This window comes from Sorghum bicolor, chromosome 10 (assembly GCF_000003195.3).
Source record: "Sorghum bicolor cultivar BTx623 chromosome 10, Sorghum_bicolor_NCBIv3, whole genome shotgun sequence".
Lineage (NCBI taxonomy): Eukaryota > Viridiplantae > Streptophyta > Magnoliopsida > Poales > Poaceae > Sorghum > Sorghum bicolor.
In genome coordinates this window covers 19637571-19662943 of record NC_012879.2, presented here as the reverse complement: position 1 = coordinate 19662943, position 25373 = coordinate 19637571, and the positions used below count along the sequence as shown (strand labels likewise).

At 51.2% G+C, this 25373-nt stretch overlaps 1 protein-coding gene across 1 annotated transcript in view; it reads right to left on the bottom strand.

Moving 5' to 3' along the window:
- Positions 1–23631, bottom strand: part of LOC8072906 (uncharacterized exonuclease domain-containing protein At3g15140) — a 28003-nt gene extending 4372 nt beyond the window's left edge. The window contains exons 1-3 of the mRNA XM_021449951.1: positions 23326–23631; positions 8779–8981; positions 8305–8385 (exon numbers count right to left, since the gene is read on the bottom strand). Coding sequence (XP_021305626.1) covers positions 8305–8385; positions 8779–8981; positions 23326–23586 — 545 coding nt within the window. The 5' untranslated portion in view covers positions 23587–23631. The remainder of the gene's footprint in view (positions 1–8304; positions 8386–8778; positions 8982–23325) is intronic.

The following is a 25373-nucleotide window of genomic DNA, read 5'->3' as shown; positions in this document are numbered from 1 at the left end:
GTTTGGTTGCGCCTTTTTACACCGTCCTTTGGCCTCCATGGACAACAAAGGGCACAGCAAGCTTGGGCCTCGCTTCTACGGTCCTTTCATGGTCCTGGAAAAGATTGGGGAGGTTGCCTATCGCATTGAACTACCGGCTGGAGCAAAGCTACACAATGTCTTCCATGTTGGGTTGTCGAAGCCATTCAAGGGAACACCACCGGCTACACAACCGCAGCTGCCAGCAATCAGCCATGGCCATGTGTGCACTGAGCCAGAGTCAGTGCTCAAAGGTTGTTTGGCAAGAGGAGTTAAACAGGTCCTAATGCAGTGGAAAGGACAGGAAGCTTCAAGCATGTCATGGATGCTGCTGTCCAATTTCCAGCAGCTCTAACCCAAGTTCCAGCACGAGGACGAGCTGTTTGCGCAGAAGGGAGAGATGTCATGTGCGGGCACAAGTACCGTAGGTACGGCAACAAAGACTGAGGGGCAACCGTCGAGGTCGACATTACAGCCGCTGTCCTGTGTCCTCGTACACGAGGAGCAACCAGTGCCTCTCCTAAGGCAGCGCATGGCCTGGCACAGCCCGAGGAGGCTGGGGCGGCTGAAGAGGCCTTAGTTATGAAGGCAATTAAGAAGAAGATGAGGAGATCAAGGGAGTATTAGCTGGCCGGTAGTTAATAGCTGGCGCCAGTAACTAGGAGCTGGGCGCCAGTAAGCTCCTATATATGTAACTCTGAACTCAGTTGAAGGAATCAAGCAAGAAGGTATCCCTAACCTCTCTCTCTTTGCTGCTCTTAATCTCACCTCTGCTGCAGTAGTCAGGCAAAAACCCTGGCACCACCATTACCCAGTTCCAAGTACGAACTAAGGAGCAAAGGGCCTGCTACCCTAGGCGCCCAGGTCCTTGACAACCTGGTATCAGGAAACCGGCGATCCTCGTCCACTTCTGCTCCATCATCTTCCACCTCCGACCATCAACCGCATCCAGCCACACCCACCTTGCCAGCGCCTGCCTCACCAGCACACTCAGCCACGTCAGCATCAGCAGCCATGGCTGAGCCAACCAACGCCGATCTGGTCAAGCTCATCGAGTCCATGAACATCACCCTCACCAACCTCCAGGCACAAGTCACAGCTATGCAGCAGTGGCCACTGTAATCATCCGGCTCAGGATCACAGGGTTCGGGCTACAGTGACCATGGTGACCGGACCTCGATTCCAGAAGTTGGATTTTCCTAAGTACGACGGCAAGTCGGATCCACTGGCCTTCATCAACCGGTGTGAATCATATTTCCACCAACAGCGGATCGCAGCCGAGGAGCAGGTATGGATGGCATCTTACAACCTGGAGGGCGGCGCCCAAATGTGGTTTATCCAGGTCCAGAGCGAAGAAGGCACTCCATCATGGCGCCGGTTCTCGGAGCTCCTCAATCTTCGCTTCGGGCCACCCATCTGCTCCAACCCGCTGGGCGAGCTCATGGCCTGCAAGCCGACCGGCACCGTCGCAGAGTACAAGGACTGATTCGGGGCACTGCTGCCCCACGTTGGAATGCTGACAGAGGTGCAGCGTGTCCAGGCGTTCACAGCAGACCTCCAGCCCAGCTCAGCAACAATGTCGAGATCCACAATCCACAATCCCTCATCATCATCATGAGTTTGGCTCACAAGCTGGAGCTGCGTGAGCAGTACGTGGCCCTCAAAGCACCGGCCCCTGCCGTGCAGCGCCTGCCAGGTCGCGGCCTCTTGACGGGGCCAACTCCATAGCTGGCTCTGCCGGCGCCACCGGTCCATGCTGCTCCAGCTCCCCTCGCTATCGAGGGTCAGCCGGAGATGGAGGAACGCCATGGCCTTTGCTTTAACTGCAACAAGAAGTACGATCGTGGCCACAATCGCGTCTGTAAGTTCCTTCTTGACCTGGCAGAGGACGATGAGGAGGTGCACCACGAACAGGAGAATGCTGCGGCGGACTCCCCGCTCATCTCCCTCCTCGCCATGGCTGGTGTCCGCACCATAGAGACCATGTAGGTCCGCATCCAGCTCGGCAGGGCGTCGCTGCTCGCCCTCCTGAACTCTGGCTCCACCCACAACTTCGTCTCCAAGGAAGCAGCGGCACGTACGTCCCTCAAGATACAACCCCAGGGCAACATGAAGGTCACCGTGGCCAACAGCAAACACGTGGTGTGCCCCGGCTTCTGCCGCGCCATTCCCTTCTCCATCGGTGGCGAGCCATTCACCACCGACTTCTTCGCGCTCCCCCTCACTGGCTACATCTTTCCTCGGCACGGAGTGGTTGGCCTCCCTTGGGCCGATCCTCTACGACTTCGGCGCGGTTAAAATGTCCTTCTGGCACCGGGATCACCGAGTTTGTTGGACAGATATGGCTAAGGCGACAGGGCCGGCCCCCCTGTGGGCGTGCAGCGCGGAAGACCTTCGGCCGGCCCCGCTGGATGAGTTCGCAGCAGTCTTCGCCGAGCCAACTGGCATGACCTCGCTGCGCTCCCGGGACCACTGCATCAACCTCGTCCCGGGGTCTGCGCCGGTGGTTGTCCGTCCATACCACTACCCCACCTACCACAAAGATGAACTCGAACGCCATTGCACCACCATGCTGGCTCAAGGTATCATCCAGCGCATCACCTCAGCGTTCTCATCCCCGATTCTGCTCGTGAAGAAGGCAGACGGGACATGGCACTTCTGCGTCGACTACCGGGCACTGAACGCCATCACAGTGAAGGACGCCTATCCGATTCTGGTGGTCAACAAACTCCTCAATGAGTTGGCCGACGCTCGATTCTTCACCATGTCGGACCTTCACTCCGACTATCATCAGGTTCACATGAACCCCGCCAAAGTGGAGAAGACGGCATTCCGGACCCATGACAGACTCTATGAGTTCCTCGTCATGCTGTTTGACAACATTCCAGGCGCTGATGAATGATGTCCTGCGCCCGTTCCTGCATCGCTTCGTCCTCGTCTTCTTCGACGACATTCTGATCCATAGCGCATCCTTGGCTGAACATCTCCACCATGTCCGCGCCGTCCTCACCGTGCTGCACCAACACTGGTTGTTCGTCAAGTGCTCCAAGTGTGCGTTCAGCGTTGACTCCATTTCCTATCTGGGGCACATCATCTCAGCCACCAGGGTGGCCATGGATCCAGAGAAGGTCCAGGCTGTTGTTGATTGGCCACAGCCCCGCTCGACGCGCGTAGTTGGCTTCCTTGGGTTTACGGGCTACTACCGCAAGTTCGTCAAGGACTTCGGGGCCATTGCTGCTCCCGTGACGGCACTGCTAAAGGAGGGCTTCATCTGGTCTGAGGCAGCCAGCGCAGCCTTCACTGCCCTCAAGACAGCACTAACATCAGCACCGGTGCTGGCCCTGCCTGATTTTACCGAACCCTTCGTGGTTGAGTGCGACGCGTCGACACATGGTTTCGGAGCTGTTCTTCTCCAAGGCCAGCATCCTGTGGCCTTCTTCAGCCGCCCAACAGCACCTCGACACCAATCTCTGGCAGCATATTGTCACACTCGGCCCAATTTGGAATTTGGCCATGGTGGCCCATGTGCATGTTATGAGATAATTGTGGAGGATTTAGTCCCACCTTGGCTGTTAAGGGTGGGTTAGACCAACATATAAGGCTTCTAGAGTCCATCCCACCATCATCGGGTTAATCCTTTTACGCGAAGCAAGGACGAAAGCGTAAGTGGGATGGTGGTGGCAGGTGTGGTTCACTCAGCGTGCAGAGTGGATTTGAACAGTTTGGACTCTAGGGCATTACAAATGGTATTAGAGCCGACCTTCGCGGCCACGGATGCGTGCAGGTCAGGGGCGTGGAGATGAGGTTTATTGTGCATGTAGGCCCTGCGGGGTGCACAGCGTGGCACATGTGCTGGCACTGGACGTACGATCGTGTGTGCTAAGAGAGAACGTTCCTAGTCATTGTTTGCCCGGTTGTGGGTGTGTTTGAGACATCAGGTCCTTTGAGGGGGGATATATGTCACACCCGACCCAATTTGGAATTTGGCTCGAGGTGGCCCATGTGCATGTTATGAGATAATTGTGGAGGATTTCGTCCCACCTTGGCTGTTAAAGGTGGGTTAGACAAAATATATAAGGCTTCTAGAGTTCATCCCACCATCCCCAGGTTAATCCTTTTACGTGAAGCGAGGACGAAAGCGTAAGTAGGATGGTGGTAGGTGTGGTTCGCACAGCGTGCAGAGTAGATCTGAGTCGTTTGGACTCTAGGGCGTTACACATATGAACGCGTGCTGATCGACTGGTCCTTGCCATCCGACACTGGAGGCCATACCTCTGGGGCCACTGTTTTTTGGTACATACCGGTCATTTCAACCTCAGGTTCCTTTTGGACCAACACTTGGCCACAATCCCATGATGACTGTGACCATGAAGGCATCAAGCACACGCTCCACCGCCTCCATCGAGACTTCCACTCGCCCAATCTGTGAGCCGGGGTCCAGGACCTGTCAACACTACAAATCAGAGCATCTGCACCCAGATAGCCTACTCCTCCCTCTACCTGTGCCGGTGTCCGTATGGACCAACATTGGCATGGACTTCATCGAGGCCCTGCCCCCATGTTGCTGGGCAAGTCAGTGATTCTCACCATCGTTGACCGTGCGACCCAATGTTCACCTCGCTCTTCTGGAAAGGGCTCATGCGCCTCGCAGGCATCAAGCTCCACATGACGACAGCGTTTCATCCACAGTCCGATGGCCAGACCGAGGCTGCCAACAAGGTTATCATCATGTACCTCCGCTGTCTTATAGGTAGGGATGAAAACGGATCAGATACGGACGGATATCACTGATATCATATTTGTTTTCATATTTTTGGTTGGATTCGGATTCGAATACGGATAATATCAACCATGTCGGATAAGATATGATTTGATGTCGACATCACAAATATACGATTTAAGTATTCGGATACGGATACGGTATCGGATGTTGAATATTCGGACTCGAATACGGACAGATCTAAACCCCTCTAAACGAATTCGGTCTCGAATACGGTCGGAAAATATCTGTACCGTTTTCATCCCTACTTACAGGTGACCGCCCCGTCAGTGGCTGCGCTGGCTGCCATGGGCAGAATACATCTACAGCACTACCTACCAATCAGCGCTCAAGATGGCGCCATTCCAGATCGTCTACTGCCACGACCCGCCCTCCATCCGCTCTTATGAACCAGGCGAAACTTCTGTTGCTGTTGTGGCCAAAAACATGACGGAACACGATGAGCTGCTAGCTGATGCCCGCATCCGCCTAGAGCAGGCCAAAGACGTCTACAAGCGCTTCTACGACAAGCATCACCGCGACGTCCGCTACAATGTCGAGGACTGGGTCTGGCTTCGCCTCCGTCACCGCGCCTAGGCTTCACTCTAGGGCATCACCAAGGGCAAGTTGTGGCCTCGCTTCTATGGGTCGTACCACGTGGCGGCCATCATCAACGACGTCGCCTACCGCCTCGAGCTTCCTCCCCACGCTCGCCTACACGACATTTTCCATGTGGGCCTTCTCAAGAAATTCATCGGCACACCACCAACAGCTCCTCCGCCCTTGCCGCCCATCCACCATGGCGCAGCCCAGCCAGTGCTCGAACGTGCCACACGCACCTGACTGGCCAGAGGTGCCAAGTCCTGGTGCACAGGCAAGGCGAGCCTGAGGCCTCTGCCACCTAGGAGGACGTCGCTAGCTTCTAGGATCACTACCCCACCTTCTAGCTCAAGGACGAGCTGCTCGTGGGGGCGGGGGGGGAGATGTCATTTGGGACCGACATTACAGCCGCCGGCCTCGTACACGAGGAGCAACCAGTGCCTCTCCCAAGGCAGCGCATGGCCTGGCACAGCCCAAGAAGGCCAGGGCGGCTGAAGAGGCCTGAGTTATGAAGGCAATTAAGAAGAAAATGAGGAGATCAAGGGAGTATTAGCTGGCTGGTAGTTAATAGCTGGCGCCAGTAACTAGGAGCTGGGCACCAGCAGCCTAGAGCTAAGCTCCTATATATGTAACTCTGAACTCAGTTGAAGGAATCAAGCAAGAAGTTATCCCTAACCTCTCTCTCTTTGCTGCTCTCAATCTCACCTCTGCTGCAGTAGCAGGCAAAAACCCTGGCACCATCATTACCCAGTTCCAAGTACGAACTAAGGAGCAAAGGGCCTGCTACCCTAGGCGCCCAGGCCCTTGACAAATAGATAGGCTAAATACAAGAAACATCGTCAAAAGGAAAAAGCACAAGCTGGAAGGGAACAACTACAATTGTGTCCCTTGTAATTGTAACTTGGAAGAAACTGCCTTCCACCTCTTATTTGGATGCCCTTTCAGCCAAGGTTGTTGGGAATACCTTGGCATCCAATGGGATTTTTCCATGGACTTCTTCCTGATGACAATTCAGGCTAAACAGCATCTCCAAAGTCCCTTCATGGAGGTCTTCATCATAGAAGCTTGGCAAATTTGGAAGCGAAGGAACAACTTTATCTTTGATCGAGGCCGCTCTTCAATTTCTGGAAGCAATGTTTTTTTAGATGAAACCGAAACGCAAGCTGTTAGATTTTACTAAACGTTCAGTCTGTCTTTTTAGCCTCCCTGGGATGATGGTGCCTTGGTGGGTCTTCCCCCGGGCTGCTCTTGTTTTCTAGCTCTCTGGCCTCGTTTTCTTGCCTGTTTATTTTCCCCTTCTTGTGCTCTTTGCACAACTGTACAGTTGTTTTCTTTTGCTTTTAAAAAATGCTAACAGTGGGGGCCTCCACTGCTGTATTTATTTTCAATAAAAAAACAACTGAGCTGACCCAATTCGTCTCGCTCCTGCTTTGCTACCTAACCGTGCCTTGCCGGAGTCTTCAACGATGGTGAGCACCACTGTGGCCCTAAACTCCTCCACGCGAAGTCAAGACCCAAGTAAGGTTATTCTTCTTACTCTTTTTTCACCTCCGGCCAACCAAGTTCAATCCTTATCTCTATCACTTTCGCCCTACTCCAATATTGCAGGTCATCCATGGCTTCGCTGAGACCAAATATTTGTGGGGGCAGCTCCAATCCGGCAGTCAACGGCCCCAACTGCATATCCTCTGTGGGCAAGACTCTTCATCATCAATGTGATGGTTGCTGGCTTGCCCCCTTCTCTTCCTGTACCAGTAATGGCAGCAATACCTGGCAGTAGGGAGAGAGCAGCGGCGACCACAGCAGGTCTAGCCTAAAATCAATGAGGACGGGCCCAGATCTACGAAGGTGAGTGCAGGCTCCTCACGGCTGCAACCTCTCTAGGAGGCTAGAGTGCAGCGGCTGCCACATGGCCTCGGGGATCGGCGAGACTCTGGGAAGGACCTGATCCAAGATGCAATCTTGGTCCTTGGATTTGTGTTTTTCCAAACCTTGTGTGATGAGCCAGGGCTCATTCGAGCCTGAGGTTAAACTCTCCCTGTTCTTCAATTTGGGACTGGGGCAGGGCTATAAAGTGGAGAATTTATCATCTGATTTTTGTTCTGACATTAAATTCGATTTGTAGCATTCTTGTATTCATTTCGATTCAATTTGGGGATTTGTATGACATGGGAAAGGAGGTTGCGGCGAAGTGTCCGACATGGGCATGGAACCAGCAACAAACATGGGATTAGTGAGCGTACACACATTCGTGACTCAGAGAGTGGGCCAGAATGAAAAAAAAATGGGGGAGATATTTTGGCTCTTTAATATTAGATATAGATAGAAAAAAACCCTGCAATTAAATTAGATCTAGTTTACAAAATACCAAACTGAAGTTCAAAACTCACAATTGATAGAAACAAAATTACTCAAGCCCAAAAATCATTGGCTAAACTGACAATACTCCATCCATGATCCAACCAGCAAAGATCATCATATTTGGTTTCACCCAGATACCATGGCTAAGTGAAAAGCCATCATTCTCCATTTAATGGACTAGTTGTGCGGGCTAGAGAGCTCCTAGCCATTTACTACAGCATAGTAAATGATTGGTCGTGCTGTAGGAGAGAAAAGAAATGTATGCACATAGTTGAGGCTAACTGGATCATGTGACAACCATTCACTACAGCCGAAAGCCAATGTCTGCTCACGATTCCAAATGTTATGAAAAGATTTATCTTGAATTTGTTTTTTTTTTCAAAACTAAATACTAAGATCGCTCTAGGATGGGGTAATTCTTAAGTGAACCAAGATAACTAATTTGAACAAAATTCCTTGACCATTAGTTTAACAGAATAAGTCGATTTATCACTTGTTGAAATTGTTTTGAATCATATAAATCACACTGAACAGAGCAACATAATAGTAACAGATGCTAAACATACCGGTCAACCCCAAATTTTCCGTATTTCCCTTCTATGTATTCTGTTGTTCTTTGCTCACTCATTGCAGTTGGACGCACAAACCTATGATCAACATACAAGAGAGGAGAGAGGCCAATTCAGAAAAATAATAGAAGTAGAATCCACTTAAGTACAATACGGTGTGGACTATATATATATATATGAGGACGTGCATTAATCGTTAAGTTTGGACCTTACATTCTTGAATAAACTGAGATCATACTATCAAATCATTTATACAAAAACAATAGAGAGTATAATGTTACAACTTACAAGCCTTCAAACGATCATACTATCAAATCATTTATACAAAAACAATAGAGAGAATAATGTTACAACTTACAAGCCTTCAAACCTCACATATGGTCTGCATAGTGATAATCACTTGTATAAAAGTTATATACAGCACGAGTAACAGTCGCAATCTCTTATCAGTAATTACAAATGAGGTAATACCTGTGAAATGAATCAATAAATTCTGTGCTTTGAGCGTCAATCATCACAACCGGAAACTCAAGAATTTCAACCCTACCCTCCAAATCAAGAATCAAAAAATACTCCAGTTTCTGAGGCTTGAATTTATCTGTGGCTGATGCATTCACTGGAAGGTCCATCTTCAAATTGTGACCGAACTTCTCCAGATGCATAGCATCATTCATCTGAAGAACTAAAATATTTAGTTACAATAGTGCTTTGCTAGTTAAAACAAGTATGAAAATCTTTAACTGCAGAAGACCATAAAAACAAAGGTGACCGAAGTGCCCAAAAGCATTAATGTAACATTTAACAACTAAAACCACAATGCTTCAATCAATAAGACGAGGATAAAAATAATCAACTGCAAAAGGACCGAAAATAGAAAGTTACCAAAGTGTCTAAAATCATTTTATCGTAACAGTTAACAGGTAAGAGCTAGTGTCTTTGTAAACCAACAAAAAAATAAAAAGAATGTAACAAAGCCAAAATTATCTCAATATACTTGTTCTATTCGTGCTCAAAAAGCATGTCCAAATGAAGTCATGTTATACAAGGTAAGAACAGTTGTAAAGTGTAGCCTTGGACAGTAATCGTGATTAATTGGGCATCTAAGAAAATAATATATACAATTTAAGATGCACATAGATCACATTATCAAGAATGCAGAAGTAATTGAGAAATTAAACATTCTCCCCACCACGGGCCATGCCTGAATTTCATTACTTAAAGGCAACGGAATTATAAAGTGACACCAAGATCAAAACTAATTTAAAATATGTTTCATTGTTCTATGAAGCTCAAAGTTAACAATATCAACCATCTGTAATTTTCAGGGAAACATACCTATGAGATTCTAAGAGATCAACTCATATCTCTCCTCCTATGTGATCTTTTCATATTTGTGTTTGTCACTTCCAAACATAAAATGAAGCATGGCTTCTACAAATTTAGTGGTTTCCAAAACTATTCTTGCCTAGCTTTATCTCTGCTTTACTTACCAAAAATGACATGAAGGAGGTGCATAAGTTACCTAACCTCAGACATTTTACTCACTGGTTCCTCAAACAGCTAACATCAATTACAGGAGACCATGCACCAACAGTACTTGTCAAATACATTACAAGTGCTACATCTTCATAGGGGACAAATGCTCACGGTTGACTCTCTAGGCCATGTTCGTATTTCCAGTTCCCCGGCCCAGGTGCCATGCCCTTTCTGGAGGCATGCACAACCTGTCTAGGCTTCCAAACCATACGGACCGTGAAACCGCGAGAGTTGGCCCTGATAGCATTTGTAACGTCCCAGGCTCGGCACACGGCTTAGATCCACTCTGCCGAGGGGTGGACCCCACCTACGTAGCAACCTACTTGTGCTTTCGTCCTTGCTTCGAGCAAAACGGTTAATCAAAGGTTACTACGCGTCCTTGGCCTGGCTATTTAAGCTGGTCTGGTGAACCTTGAATTCAAGGTATGGTACTAAACTCCAGCGCTACAGTAGCCAAGCCTAACCGCAATTCGGCCCATGGGCTGGGTCTCACATCCACCCACCTTTATGGATTCGACATCCTCATTGAACTATCGAACTAGCTTCATACAGGACAAATGCTCAGGATCGAATCTCTAGGCCATGTTCATATTTCCAGTTCCCCGGCCCAAGTGCTATGCTCTTTCAGGAGGCATGCACAACCTGTCCAGGCTTCCAAACTATACAGACCGTGACACCGCGAGAGTTGGCTCTGATACCATTTGTAACGTCCCAGACCCGGCACACGGCTTAGAACCACTCTGCCGAGGGGTGGACCCCACCTACATAGCAATCTGCTTGCGCTTTCGTCCTCGCTTCGCGCAAATAGTTAACCGAAGGTTACTACGCGTCCTTGGCCTGGCTACTAAATTGGTCTGGTGAACCTTGAATTCAAGGTATGGTACTAAACTCCAGCACTATAGTAACCTGGCCCAACCGCAATTCCGCCCATGGGGTGGGTCTCACACTTCCCATCATGTCAAACCATTAAGAGGAACTTTGAGATTAACATGTGCTCTTTACAATAGAGGCAAAAAAGGAACTAAAATGTAAAGTAGGTCCAAAATCTTCATTGAAAATAACTCCCCATATACATGTCCAAACATCAAACACACATAGCCATGCACTAAAGCCAAGCACAATCAATACCATTTTGTGTCAAGGGCGTGATCTAGGGTAGGCGGCCCTCGACTACGGAGTTCGTAGTCTCCTGCCGTGTCTTCCAGTAGCGGAGGTTATGCCCCTCCAACTGCCTAGGCTTGGGAACTCACTAGAGAGAGAGAGAGAGATAGGGTTTAGGTAATAGTTCTTTCTTAAACCAAATCAATGTGCCGAGTACAGATATATATAGCCCGAGGCTTGCTAACAATACTGGAGTAATTCCCTCCTAAATCTAAGGCATGCATATAATCTATTTCCTAAACTTAGCCACTGGTTGGTTGGACGATCTCCTGCTGCGCCACCTGGGCCTGAGCTGCAGCGCGCTTGGCTGCCCTGCACACGTCGCGGGCACGCCTCCTCCTGGTGTAGGGGATGCCGCACATGACATCTCTCTCCCCCCTCGACGACCGGCTCATCCTCGAGCCAGAAAGCTGGATACTTGGCGACGAACTCCTCCTTGTCTTCCCACGTCCCACAGGAGACTATGAACTCCGGAAAGCTGGATACTTGGCTGAAGTACCTGGGCTGTAGCTTCCCTTTGGTGGCGATGGCCAAGGACGCCATTGGGCGCTGACGTAGGCGAAGAAGCACCCAGTCCCCCACGGCATAAGACACCGGCCGGTGGGACTTGTCGTAGGTGCGCTTCTGGGAGGCTTGTGCTTGCTCCAGGCGGTGCTTGATGTCTTCCAGGAATTCGGCGCGTTCGGCCATGGTTTTGGCAACCGCCGCCATGCGTGTGTCACCCGGCTCGTACGACCGGATGGTAGGTGGATCACGGCCGTAGACCACCCGGAACGGCGTCTCCAGCAGCGAGGACTGGTAGGCAGTGTTGTAGGTGAACTCCGCCCATGGCAGCCAACGGAGCCACTCGCGCGGACGGTCGCCGATGAAGCAGCGGAGGTACACGGCGATGACGCGGTTTGCCGCCTCCATTTACCCGTCGGACTGCGGGTGAAAGGTCGTCGTCATGTGTAGCTTGGCTCCCATGAGCCGCATGAGCTCTCGCCAGAAGGTGGAGGTGAAAACGAGGTCCCTGTCCGAGACCATGGACTGCGGCATGCCATGGAGTCGCACGATGTCTTTGAAGAACGCCTATGCCACAGACTCCGCAGAGTAGGGGTGAGCCAAAGGAATGAAATGACAGTATTTACTCAAGCGATCCACCACCATCAAGATGACGGACTTGTCGCGCACGCGTGGGAGGGCCTCCATGAAGTCGAGCCCTATGTCCGACCACACCCCGGACGGGACCGGCAATGGCGGTAGCAAGCCGGCCGGCTATAGATGCCCCGTCTTGAAGCGCTGGCAGGTAGCGCACGCGCGCACGAAGTCCTGGACGTGGCGGCGCATGTCGAGAAAGTGGAAATCGCATCGGAGGCGGTGGAGCGTGCGCTGCACTCCTTCGTGTCCATCCTCATGCACGGTAGTGAGGATCTCCAGTAGTAGCGGCGAAGACCGCGGGATGTACAGCCGGCCATCAAACGTGACGAGACCGTCCGTGACTGCCCACGGTGCACCGCGTAAGCCTGCTGCGATCTCGTCCCGTATGGCAACCAGGGCTGGATGGCCGGCCTGGTCCTGTCGAAGCGCGGCGCGGAGATGGCCAGCACCGTGCCATCTGGTGTGTCACGCCACGACAGGGCATCGGCAACGACATTCTAGGCGCTCGACTTGTACTTGTAGAAACACCGCACACCCTAATCAGGGGGGGTGACTTTCATTATATAGCCTAATAGGCTAGGGTTACAATGTACATGGGCCAATAGGCCATACGCCTAATATGGGCTGTTACAATTACATTCTAACACCCTCCCTCAGTCTAAGCGGAAGTGTCACAAACACAAAGACTGGACCTAAAGTCAGTGAATAACTGTACAGGTAAGCCTTTGGTCATAATATCCGCGAACTGACGAGACGATGGAACATGGAGCACCCGAACCTGTCCCAAAGCAACCTTCTCACGGACGAAGTGAATATCTATCTCAATATGCATCTCAATATGCTTCGTGCGACGATGATGAACTGGATTGGCAGTCATGTAGACAGCACTAACATTATCGCAGAAGACAATCGTCGCCGAAGAGATGGGTGCGTGGAGCTCCTAAAGTAACTGACGAAGCCAACAAGTCTCAGCCACAGCGTGTGCAACAGCACGATACTCAGCCTCCGCACTCGAACGAGAGACTGTAGTCTGTCGTTTGGAGGGCCAAGAGACTAAGTTGTCGCCGAGAAAGACACAGTACTCTAAAGTGGAGCGCCGAGAGTCGGGACAGCCAGCCCAATCAGCATCGGAGTAGGCAGTCAAGCTGGTAATGCTACCTGTGCCGATGTGAAGCCCAGTGGAGAGAGTGCCTTTGACATACCGCAGAACACGCTTGAGCATCGCAAGATGAGGCTCTCGCGGGTCGTGCATGAAGAGGCAAATCTGCTGAACTGCATAGGCAAGGTCCGGACGAGTCAGCGTGAGATACTGCAGAGCACCGGCGAGGCTGCGGTACTGAGTGACATCCGCCACCGGAGCGCCGTCCGTAGCGGAAAGCTTGGCCTGAGTGTCAACAGGAGTCGCCGTAGAGTGACACTCAGCCATGCCTGCGCGCTGAAGCAGGTCCACAGCGTACTGGCGCTGAGACAGGAAGAGGCCATCAGTAGAACGCATGACAGAGATCCCGAGGAAGTGATGGAGATCCCCGAGATCTGTCATGGCGAACTCGGAGTGAAGAAGCTCGGTGAGGCGTCGAAGAAGCGAGGTCAACGAAGTTGTCAAGACGGTGTCGTCGACGTAGAGGAGCAAATAGGCAACATCAGCACCCACTTTGTAAACAAAGAGGGACGTGTCGGAAGTCGAAGTTGTGAAGCCGCACCGCCAGATGAAGCCGGAGAACCGCTGGTGCCACGCCCTGGGCGCCTACTTGAGTCCGTACAAGGACTTTTGCAGGAGACAGACGTGGTCAGGAGCCGCCGAGTCAATGAAGCCAGATGGTTGCTGAACGTAGGCCGTCTCGTTCAGATGGCCGTGAATTAAGGCGTTCTTCACATCCAGGTGATGTATCGGCCAGGAACGAGAGGCGACGATGCTGATGACGACCCTGATGGTGGCCGGCTTGACAACCGGACTGAACGTCTCGTCGTAGTCGATGCCGTACTGCTGTGAGAACCCACAAACGACCCATCTGGCTTTGTGACGAGCCAGAGAGCCGTCAGCACGATACTTGTGCTTGAAGACCCACTTGCCACTGATGACATTGGCACGAGGAGGTCGAGGTACGAGACGCCAGGTGCCATTGTCCATGAGCGCCTTGTATTCTTCAGTCATAGCCGCGCGCCAATTGGGATCAGCGAGCGCGGCGCGGGAGTTGCCTGGCAACGGATAAGCCAGGCTGGAGTGCGACGCGGTGAAGTCGTAGCGGTCCATAGGCGGAGGCAGGGAGCCTGTCTGGGAGCGAGTGGCCCGAGTAGATCGCTGTGGTGCAACGATCGGCAGCACCACCTCCTGTGGGGCTGGGATCGCAGCTGAGGCCGGCAGCACCACCGCCTGTGGTGCTACAGCCGTGGGTGCCGCCGCGGCCACCCTGGCCGTCGGCTGTACTGAAGACCAAAGCGGCTCCCGGCGACAGGAGCTGCTGGTGTAGGAGCAGCGACCTGCCGAGGAGCAGCAACGACAGGGGCTGCTGGTGGGGGAGCAGCAACCTGCCGAGGAGCATCCGTCCGAGGAACAGCAGCAACGACAGGGGCTGCTGGTGGGGGAGCAGCAACCTGCCGAGGAGCATCCATCCGAGGAACCTGAAGCATCCGATGAGCAGCACCATGCCATAGAATGGCCGGATCGAGGCCAACATGATCACCGGCGTCATCCTCGAGAGTCCGCGTTCGCTCAACATCCAAGGTGGAAGGAGCTGGCGCGGGAAGTATGTCCTGTAACAAAAAATCAAGCGAATCCGGTTGGGGCTTGGAAGCCGCAAACGGAAAGTGAGTCTCATCAAAAACAACATGCCGCGAGATAATGATCTTGCGGGTGGAGAGATCAAGACACCGGTAGCCCTCCTGTGAAGGAGGGTAACCGAGGAAGACACACACCGTGGAGCGAGGGGATAGTTTGTGGTGAGTCTTGGCACTAAGGTTGGGATAGCAGAGGCAGCCAAAAACACCACGTAGGATGGAGTAGTCTGGCATTTTGTGGTGAAGAATATGATATGGTATACCGTTCGTGATGGACGCGGACGGTCGCCGATTCGTGAGGAACACGGCGGTCAAAAGAGCTTCGACCCAATAGGACGAAGGCATGGCGGCATGAATCAGAAGCGTGCGAACACCATTGCTCAGGGTGCGAAGCATGCGTTCAGCCTTGCCATTCTGAGCTGATGTGCAGGGGCAGGAAGTCCAAAGAAGAATGCCTCGGGCAGCCAAGAAGACAGCAGTGGCATTATTCAGGAACTCGGTGCCATTGTCGGCCTGAAAACAGCGAACAGAAGAACTGAACTGTGTATGAGCATAAGCAACAAAGCGAACAATATGATCGTGAACTTCGGATTTATGACGAAGAGGAAACGTCCAGCAATAATGTGTATAATCATCCACAAAATAGAATTTATAACCAGAAATACTCGACACTGGAGAGGTCCAAACATCACAATGAACGAGTTCAAAGGGTACTGATGTTCTAGAGACCGAACTAGCAAACGGCAGCCTAACATGTTTACCGAGCTGGCAAGCATGAGAAATGCGACGAGCTGCTTTATTACATTGAATAGCTGATAATTTATTAAGGGTAGCGACGACTGCAGGTGCAGGATGACCAAGACGGGAGTGCCATAGCTCCGGGGAGACGACAGCAACATGACAGCGAGGTGGTAGGCGATGTGGGATGGTATAGAGGTCCCCGTTACTATTGCACCGAAGGAGGACCGTCCTGGTCTTGAGATCCTTAACAGAAAAACCAGAGGCGTCAAACTCAATAGAACAGTTATTGTCGCGAGTAAGCTGTCGAACGGATAACAGGTTACGAGTAAGATGTGGAGCGACAAGAATATTATTAAGATGAAAGGAATGATCAGCTATTTGTAAAGAAGAAGTGCCACGACTAAGAACAGGAATAGATTGTCCGTTGCCAACCGTAATAGAGGACGATGGCATCGGGAGACGGGAAAGGAGTATACCGTCATTGGAGGTCATGTGAGCTGTCGCTCCGCTGTCCATGACCCAGGGATTGGCCCCTTGAAGTGCCAACTGGTTGAGGGCGGCGATCAGGCTGGTCTGATCCCAGGACCCGTACGCAGGCGGTGCAGAGTACTGGGGCGGCGCGAACGCGGTGTGAGCCTGATGCGGAGGTGGAGGCGGTGGGGGAGGTGTTGATGGCGCCCCCCACTGCTGCTGCTGGTGCTGCGGTGCCCACTGGCCGGCCCAAGGAGGGTAGCAGAACCAAGGGCCGGCCGGTGGAGGAGCTTGGCGCCCACCGGAGGGGCCCTGTTGGGCGCCACGCTGCTGCTGGTTCTGCTGATTGCGCCCTCCACCGTTGTTGTTGTTGCCGCCGCGGCCACCTTTGCCCTTACCCCCCTTGCCCTTGCCACCACCACCGCGATTGGGGGCCGAAGAGGCGGTAGACTGGCAAGAAGGCGAGGTGCAGGAGGGGTTGGTGAAGGCAGCGAGCGCCGACGCCGAAGCTTCCTTGCCCTCGTTGCCAAGGCGAAGTTCCTTGACGCGAAGCATGTTGGTGGCAGCCTTGAAGTCGGGGAGCGGCGACGTGTTGGCGATGATGTCGGCGGTGTTGGCGAAGCGAGGATTGATGCCGCGCAGAAGGTTGAGCACAAGCTGCGAGGGGGAGATGGTGTGACCGACCTCCCTCATAGCGTCGGCAGTTTGCTTCATCTGCTGCGCGTAGGCATCGACGGAGAGATCACCTTGGGTCATGCTGTGGAACTTCTGCCCAAGGATGATCGCCCGAGGCTCCTTGTTCGCCTGGAACAGAGCCTCGCTGGAGACGTACAAGGCGCGTGCATCATGATCGGGCTCCATGGCGAGGTCGAGGACGGTGTCGTCGCAGGAGTTGTACATCCACCCGCGAATGCAGGCGTCGGGCTGGGACCACGTAGGGTCGACCGGACGAGCAGCCTCCGTGCCGTCGATGTGTCCGAGCAGTCCGTACTTCCCGCAAACAGCAGTGAAGAAGGCCTTCCACTTGGAGTAATTGGGACGCTCGAGACAGAGGACGATAGGGACGTGTTGCTTGATGTTGACAGCAGTGTAGGCGGCGTAGAAGGCGGGTGCGAGGCCGTCCACCACCGCACCAGACGTGGTGGAGCCGAGGGAACCGGTCGTGGAGGACGACTGCGTCGACTGCGTCATGACGAATCAGGGACGAGCGTCCTGGGCAGCACGAGAGGAATCGTGCGGTAGTAGCGGCGGCGTCTGGAGGCTGCGACCTGTGCTGCGCGAGAAGGCAGCGGAGGAGGCGGCAGGTCGCGCGGCGTCTTGACTGGGCGGTGGCGCGAGCGGGTGCGTGCGCGGCGGCCTGGGAAGCGCAGCGCGGCGGGCTAGCGGAATCGCGAGTTCGCGACGCGGGCGAGCAGCGCGGCGGCGCGTGCGAGCGAGCGAACGCGGGCGAGCGGGCTCGCGATGGCGCATGGTGCGCGGGCGAGCGGGCGAGCAGACACGCGACGGCGCGACGGCGCGTGGTGCGGTGGCGCACGACCTCGCTGCGAGATCGTACGGGCAGCGGAAAAAAGGGATCGTGATTAGCTGGATACATGTAGAAACACCGCACCCCTAATCAGGGGGTGACTTTCATTATATAGCCTAATAGGCTAGGGTTACAATGTACATGGGCCAATAGGCCATACGCCCAATATGGGCTGTTACAATTACATTATAACAGTACTCCACCGTGAAGTCGAAGCCAAGCAGCTTCCCGACCCAATGGTGCTGCAGGATCGTGGCGAGGCGTTGGTCGAGGGGGAACTTGAGGATGTAATGATCCGTCCGGACGGCAAAACGGCTGCCCCAGAGGTATGGGCGCCAGTGGCGTATGGCGTGTACAAGGCTGATGAGCTCGCGCTCGTAGGCGGCGAGGGAACGGTGTCGAGGCGTGACGGGCCGACTGAAGAAGGCAATGGGGTGCTTGTCCTAGAGCAGCACCGCGCTAAACCCGTGCGTCGAGGCGTCGCATTCAACGATGAATGGCCTCGTGAAGTCCGGGAGCGCAAGAACCGGGGCCGAGGTGACCGCCGCCTTGAGTACCCGGAACGCTGCCGCTGCGTCGTCATTCCAGGAGAAGCCCTCCTTCAAAAGTGCCGTCAGTGGGGAAGCGATGGTGTCGTGGTCGTGGACGAACTTGCGGTAGTACCCCGCGAGGCCCAAGAATCCGCGGATCGCACACGCGGAGCGGGGTTGGGGCCAGTCGGACACCACCTGCACCTTGGTGGGATCCATAGCGACACCTTCGTCGGAGATGATGTGGCCGAGGTAGGTGATGGAGGAGACCCCAAAAGCGCACTTGGAGCGCTTGACGAAGAGCTGGTGCTGCTGCAGCACGGTGAGCACGGCGCGCAGGTGGCGGAGGTGGTCGGCCTAGGAGGAGCTATAGATCAAAATATCATCAAAAAACACAAGCACGAACCGGCGAAGGAATGGACACAGCACGTCGTTCATGAGCGCCTGGAACGTTGTCGGGGCGTTGCACAGCCCAAACGGCATCACCATGAACTCGTAGAGGCCATCGTGGGTGCGGAACGTCGTCTTGTCGATGTCGGCCGCCCGCATGCGGACCTGGTGGTAGCCCGAGCGAAGGTCGAGCTTAATGAATAACTTGGCGTCGTGGAGTTCATCTAGCAGCTCGTCGACGACCAGAATGGGGAATGCATCTTTACGGTGATGGCGTTCAAGGCGCGGTAGTTGACGCAGAATCGCCACGAGCCATCGGCTTTCTTAACAAGGAGAACCGGTGACGAGAACGCCGAGGAGCTTGTGCGGATGAGTCCCTGTTCCAGCATGGCAGCGCACTGGTGTTCGAGCTCATCCTTGTGCGTCGCTGGGTAGCGATAGGGCCGAACGGCAACTGGCATCGCCCCTGGCTGCAACGTGATGTCACGGTCACGGGAACGAGGCGGGGGCAGCCCATGAGGCTCCGCGAAGACGCCGTCGAACAAGGACAACAACTCGTCGAGGAGGGACGCCATGGCCGTGGTGGTGCAGACTGTGGCGGCCACAGGCTCCGACACGACGCGCCAGAGGACCCGCCGGCCCTGCTGCTCGAAGGACATGGTGCGCTGGACGAAGTCCCAAGTCACGGGCCCCAACGTGCCCAGCCACTGGGCACCGAGGACGACGTCGAAGCCTGCCAACGGCATGACAAAGAGGTCGGTGATGAAGGGTGCGCCCTAGATGGTGAACGCTGCCTGACGGAGGACACCGGGGCAGGTGATCCGCTCGCCATTGGCGACCAGGGCGGAGAGGCGCGACCGGGTCAGTAGGGGCAGACCAGTGCGCCGAGCCGCGGGCTCCGAGATGAAGTTGTGGGAGGACCCGAAGTCCAGTAGCGCGACAAGGGAGGCGGACCCGACCGTGACGGTGATCTGGAGCGTGTCGCTGAAGTGGACGCCCGCCACGGCGTGGAGGGAGTAGCAAGGGTTGTCCTTGGTAGTGTCATCCCCCGTCGCTCGATGGTGTCACCAACCTCCTCCTCGAGGGCGCCCTCCATGAAGAACAGGCACTTGCACACCCGGTTATGGCCGCGAACGAACTTCTCGTTGCAATTGTAGCACAGGCCGAGACGACGGCGTTCCTCTTGTTCTACCGTCGAGAGGCGACGGATCGGTCGGCTCTCTGTGGATGTGGCCGGTGCTGCAGTGGTGGCCGCAGGCGGCGGAAGGATCGCTGGACATGGTGGTGGGGCCAGTAGGGCGCGCTGCCCTTGCCGAGGGGACGGCTGCACCGGCCGGTCGGTCTCCATCAACTCCACCTGGCGCGCCAGGTTCATGGCGGCCGCGAGCGTCTCCAGGTTGTGGATGCGGACGGCGAGGCTGAGTGGCGATAGGAGTCCACCGGTGAAGAGCTGGACGCGCTGAGCCTCGTCCAGACGACCCGCGCGAGGCAGGAGGGCCAGGAATCGTTGGCGTACTTCTCCACGGTCCCGGTGCACCGGCACTCGGCGAGCTCAAACAACAGAGCTGATCGGAGGGGAGGCCCAAACCGTAGGTGCAGGAGCTCCTTGAATCGCCCCCATGGCGGTGCGCCCTCGTCCTCCTAGAGTTGTGTGTACCAGAGTTGCGCGATGTCGTCCAAGTGGTACGAAGCCATCCACACGCGCTCCTCCGCCATGGTATGGTGCTGGCGAAAGTAGGATTCGCACTTGTTGAGGAAGAGCAATGGATCGGTCGTGCCATCGAAGCGGGGAAAGTCCCATTTCTTGTGTTTGGGTGGGTGATCCGGCTCGCGCGGCGCTTCCGAACGGCAGCCCTCGCCGCTGTCCGACGACGAGGCGGACTTCTCCTTCATGGCCGCCATATCGGCCTTCATGGCTGTCATGTCCGTGGTGAGGGTCTTCAATGTCTCCAAGACATCGGTGATGGAGGGCTCGCTCATGGCTGTGGAGGGCTGGGCGAAGCAGGAGGGAGAGGATCGTCGAGACCTTGATACCAGGTTGTCAAAGGCGTGGTGATCTAGGGTAGGCGGCCCTCGACTACGGAGTTCGTAGTCTCCTGCTGTGTCTTCCAGTAGCGGAGGTTATGCCCCTCGCGGCTGCCTAGGCTTGGGAACGAGAGAGAGAGAGAGAGAGAGAGAGAGAGAGAGAGAGAGAGAGAGAGGGTTTAGGTAATAGTTCTTTCTTAAACCAAATCAATATGCCGAGTACAGATATATATAGCCCGAGGCTTGCTAACAATACTGGAGTAATTCCCTCCTAAATCTAAGGCATGCATATAATCTATTTCCTAAACTTAGCCACTGGTTGGTTGGACGATCTCCTGCTGCGCCACCTGGGCCTGGGCTGCAGCGCGCTCGGCTGACCTGCGCACGTCGTGGGCACGCCTCCTCCTGGTGTAGGGGATGCCGCACATGACATTTTGTAGGCCACGTGATTTATTTCTTTGGCTTAATTCCGTTCCCTCAAATGTTGAGAATTATAACTCTGAGCAGGATCAATAACAAAACGTATGCTTCAAAAATATAAAACTAGATATTTCTGTCAGTACAACAAGCTTTTAGTTCCATAAAAGAAATATAGAAAATACAGGTAGGAAATAATTTTCATGGCATAATCATAAATGCAGCCATGTGGTTTGAAAATAACAAGAGATTGATAAGCCTATAAATAATGTTGACTGTTTTTAAAGAAGTCTTCAGTCCTGCTGAAACTCAAAACCCATTAGACAAGAAACTTTTGGTTCCCTCCGTGGTTAAGAGCAACTATAGTAATAGCCCCTAAATCAGGGCCCCTACTTTTAATTTAGAGGCTTCCTCTACTTTTGGGTGCCCAGTTTTCTAGTCTAAACTCTATAAACAAATCAGGGTACCTACTTTTCTGGGACACACCTGTCAGTCACATAGCTCTTATTATTTTTTATTTTTTTCTCCCATCTCTTATTCCCCTGCTCCTGTCCCTGCGGCACCCCTACTTTTCTGGAACGCACCTTCAGTCACATAGCTCTTACTCTTTTTTATTTTTTTCTCCCATCTCTTATTCCCCTGCTCCTATCCCTACTGCATGCTGCCTGGAGCCCCGTGGCCATGGTGTCATGCTGATGTCCCCGCACAGGTTCTCGTTCAGCAGGCTCAGTGGGGGGAGGACCTCAAGGCAAGGGCCCTAGGCAACGAGGAAGGGCTATTTGTCAGTGGAGGCAGCCAAGGAGGAACTGCGGGCAGTGGAGGCAGTCGGAGGAGAATGTGTAGTCGATCAGGGGAGGAAGCACGGCAGTGGTGGCTAACACAAACAGTTATGGCCGCATGGACATTGGAGGCAGCCGGAGGGAGGGGCAAGCAATGGGAGGTGCTCGGGCAAGAGGGTGCCTGAGGACTGGAGAACCTATCAGGAGGGCGGCCGGGGGCCAATGGGGCGAATCTAGCCAGCAGGGACTGACTGAGGCGGCAACGACAGCGGCGAACAGGAGGGAGATGAAAGGCCACAAACTGAAAAGTAGGGGTCTCCTCCAGAGCCAGGAATGAGGGCTTGCAGGATGATTTTGAGGGCATGCTACTTTGGGGGGGGCCAAGGTCATGCTGAAGACCTACAGTAGGTTTCTGCCCTCTTGGTGCTAAAAGTAGTATGGGAGCCTAAATAGGGGCCCTGCTGGAGTTGCTTGTATATCCAAAATCATGGTCACGGGGCATCTTCTTGTCTATATAAAAAAAGGCTAAGCCATGTAATGTTTTCTTTTATACGGTTGAGCAGTAATGTTTCTCACTGTTCCTCACCATGGTGAATTCTACCTTTTTCCAAGTCAGCATGCAAACTTCTCGATGGTTCCGTCACTGTAATTTTCGGATGGCTCATATCTTTGTCCTCATCTGCCTGTTGTTAAGCTTGAGCCCCATACATGATTATACATTCTTATTGTCACCAAGGTTGTTCGATATTGCCCAAAGTTTAATCTAAATGTTAGTCGATAAGTTGGGCTCGTAGAACAAAGAGTAACAAATCTATCTGACTCGTTAGCAATTCATATGAAGCATCAAAGAAGCTTGTACTTTTATTTTTGTGGACATTTAAAGAGTGAGCAGATTATTCTTTCTCGGTGAATTCCTACGGTACAAGATTCCTACAGTACAAGAATTCATTGATCTGAATGTTGCATTTTGATTTACTTAAATAAAAAAAGGCACTTAACATTGTCAGCACTCCATATAACTCTTTTAGTGACCATTATATCATACAAAAACACATTATAATAGCAACTCAATTGACAAAAAATACTTCCTTGGCTAGCATCCTATGCACCTCTGATTAAAACTAGAGCAACAGCTAATTCCAGTAATCGCACATGCTGCTCAGCACATTATGATTACCAACTAAAACAAAATTGGGGTGTAACTCCACCAATGCTGGTTCAGCTACGCTTCATTTGCTTTTAACAGAATTTCCTCACTATTCTGTTGTTTAGTGCTATTGTTAATTTAAAATGCTTAGACCTAAACCCAATTGCTTCTTCAGAACAAGGATCCCCCTACTAATATTAACTCTCCTTCCAGCATCAACTTCTATCCATCTTAGCTCTATTAGCTAACATTAGGCATCTAAATGTCAACAGTAGAATATATCTGCACTAAACTAATAGAATCCAAGATATATAATAGGAACCACTCCGTTTCCAACACGGCCAAAAGCGACCACCATTGCAAGGAGGGAAGCAATCTCACCATTGTGCACTTGCCCTGGGTGTAGTACAAGCACGTGGGCTTCCAAGGACGCCTGGAGCTCGGCCTGGGCGCCTCCATGACCTGCCCCTCCCTCGCAGCGTGGGCAGATTGTGAAGCCAGGGAGAAGGCGGCAGCAATGGGAGAGCTTCTTCGGCGGGAACTGCGGAGGGGAAAGTCCGAGGAGAAAGGGCGGAAGAAGGATTGGAGCAGGGGGGAGCGATGGCCGGCTAAGGAAGACGGTGAAACCCTAGCCAGCGCCATCCCAAATTCCCAAGAACACACTGCGGTTGCAGAACCGAACGGGCGAGCAGTGCTAGCCTTGTTTAGTTCCCCAAAAAATTTTCAAAATTTTCCATATTCTCGTCACATCGAATCTTTAGACGTATGCATGGAGTATTAAATATAGACGAAAATAAAAATTAATTATACAGTTTAGTCGAAATTGACGAGATGAATCTTTTAAACCTAGTTAATCTATAATTGGACAATATTTACCACAAATAAACGAAAATGTTACGGTGTCGATTTTCCAAAAAAATTTTGAACTAAACAAGGCCCTATTGCCATCTGAATCCCGGATTTGGAGCAAGCCTTTTCCCTCGTTATCTCTACAACAAGAAACCGAGTAGACTCATCTACCACATTCATGGTGAAGTCACAACTTTTCTTTTACTATGTCATGATAGGTTATCTTATCGACATAGGCCCCACTCACTCATGCATGCAAAAATATTTTAGCGAATTAAAAAAATTATAACTCTTAAACCGAAGATATAAATTAAATTTTGATTGCACCATTAAATTTCTTATAACAAATTCTTTAAAGCAAGATCACACATGAATATATTTAGATAAAATTTTATTAATGAATATTTATCTCTACAACTAAAAATTATGGAGAGGACGCGTCCACAACTCTCATCCCTTTCGTGGTCTTTTTTACTGCGCGATGACACGCTATCCCATCAACCTAAGCCCCACTCACCTATGCATGCAAAATTGTTTTAGCGAATTAAAAAAAGTCATAACTCATAAACCAAAGATATAAATTAAATTCCGATTGCACCATTAAATTTCTTATAACAAATCCTTCAAAACAAGATCATACATGGATATATTTAGATAAAATTTTAATAATGAATATTTATCTTATAAAGATAAAATATTTTATTTTATTAAGTAGAGACAATATTCTAGGTTCGACAGACAATGTTCTGTCTTTGTAAAAAAATAATATTGATTTAGAACAATAGTATTTTGGTTTTAGGTTTATGAAACTGATATTACAATATACATAGATAAATACATGACATAGATAAAACTAATAAGAAAATCTAGAGTAAAAAGCATAAGAAAAAAATAAAAACACAAAATAGAGAAAAATTTAAATAATGTCAAAGGGTTACTTTTCAAATATCGTAAATATATTTATAGAATATTAACATCACTAAATACATCATAGAACATCATTAAATATATTATAGAACATCACATCTATTATAGATTACATGTATACTGAGTGAACACCATAAGAAACATCATAGAACATCTTTTAACACAACATAGAACACTAAATATATCCAAACATCACATATATATATAGAAAATAAAAATAAAAAATAAAATTACTAAGAAGAAAAAAAATAAAAACAAACATGATTAACAAATGATAAAAAGTGCATAGAGCAAATAAAATAAATAAATAATTTAAATAAAGATAAAAAGAAGATTAAAAGAAATTAAAATATAAAATAAGAATGAAGAAACTTAGAAAACCTGAAACTGAAAAAGAAAAAAGAAAAACAAATAGAAGGAAAACGATAAAACTAAAACCAAAAGAAAAAGAAAATAAAAGGTAAAATTAAAATAAGAAAAGAACATGAAATAAAATAAAATCAAAAAATGAAAACTGAAAAATAAATGGAAAAGGAAGAATATAGACAGAAAAAATAAAATATCAATCAAGAAACATAGAGTATTTGGATTTTAAAACCCGTAACAACGTACGGGCATTAACCTAGTTAAAGACTAGTATAGTGCCCGTGGGC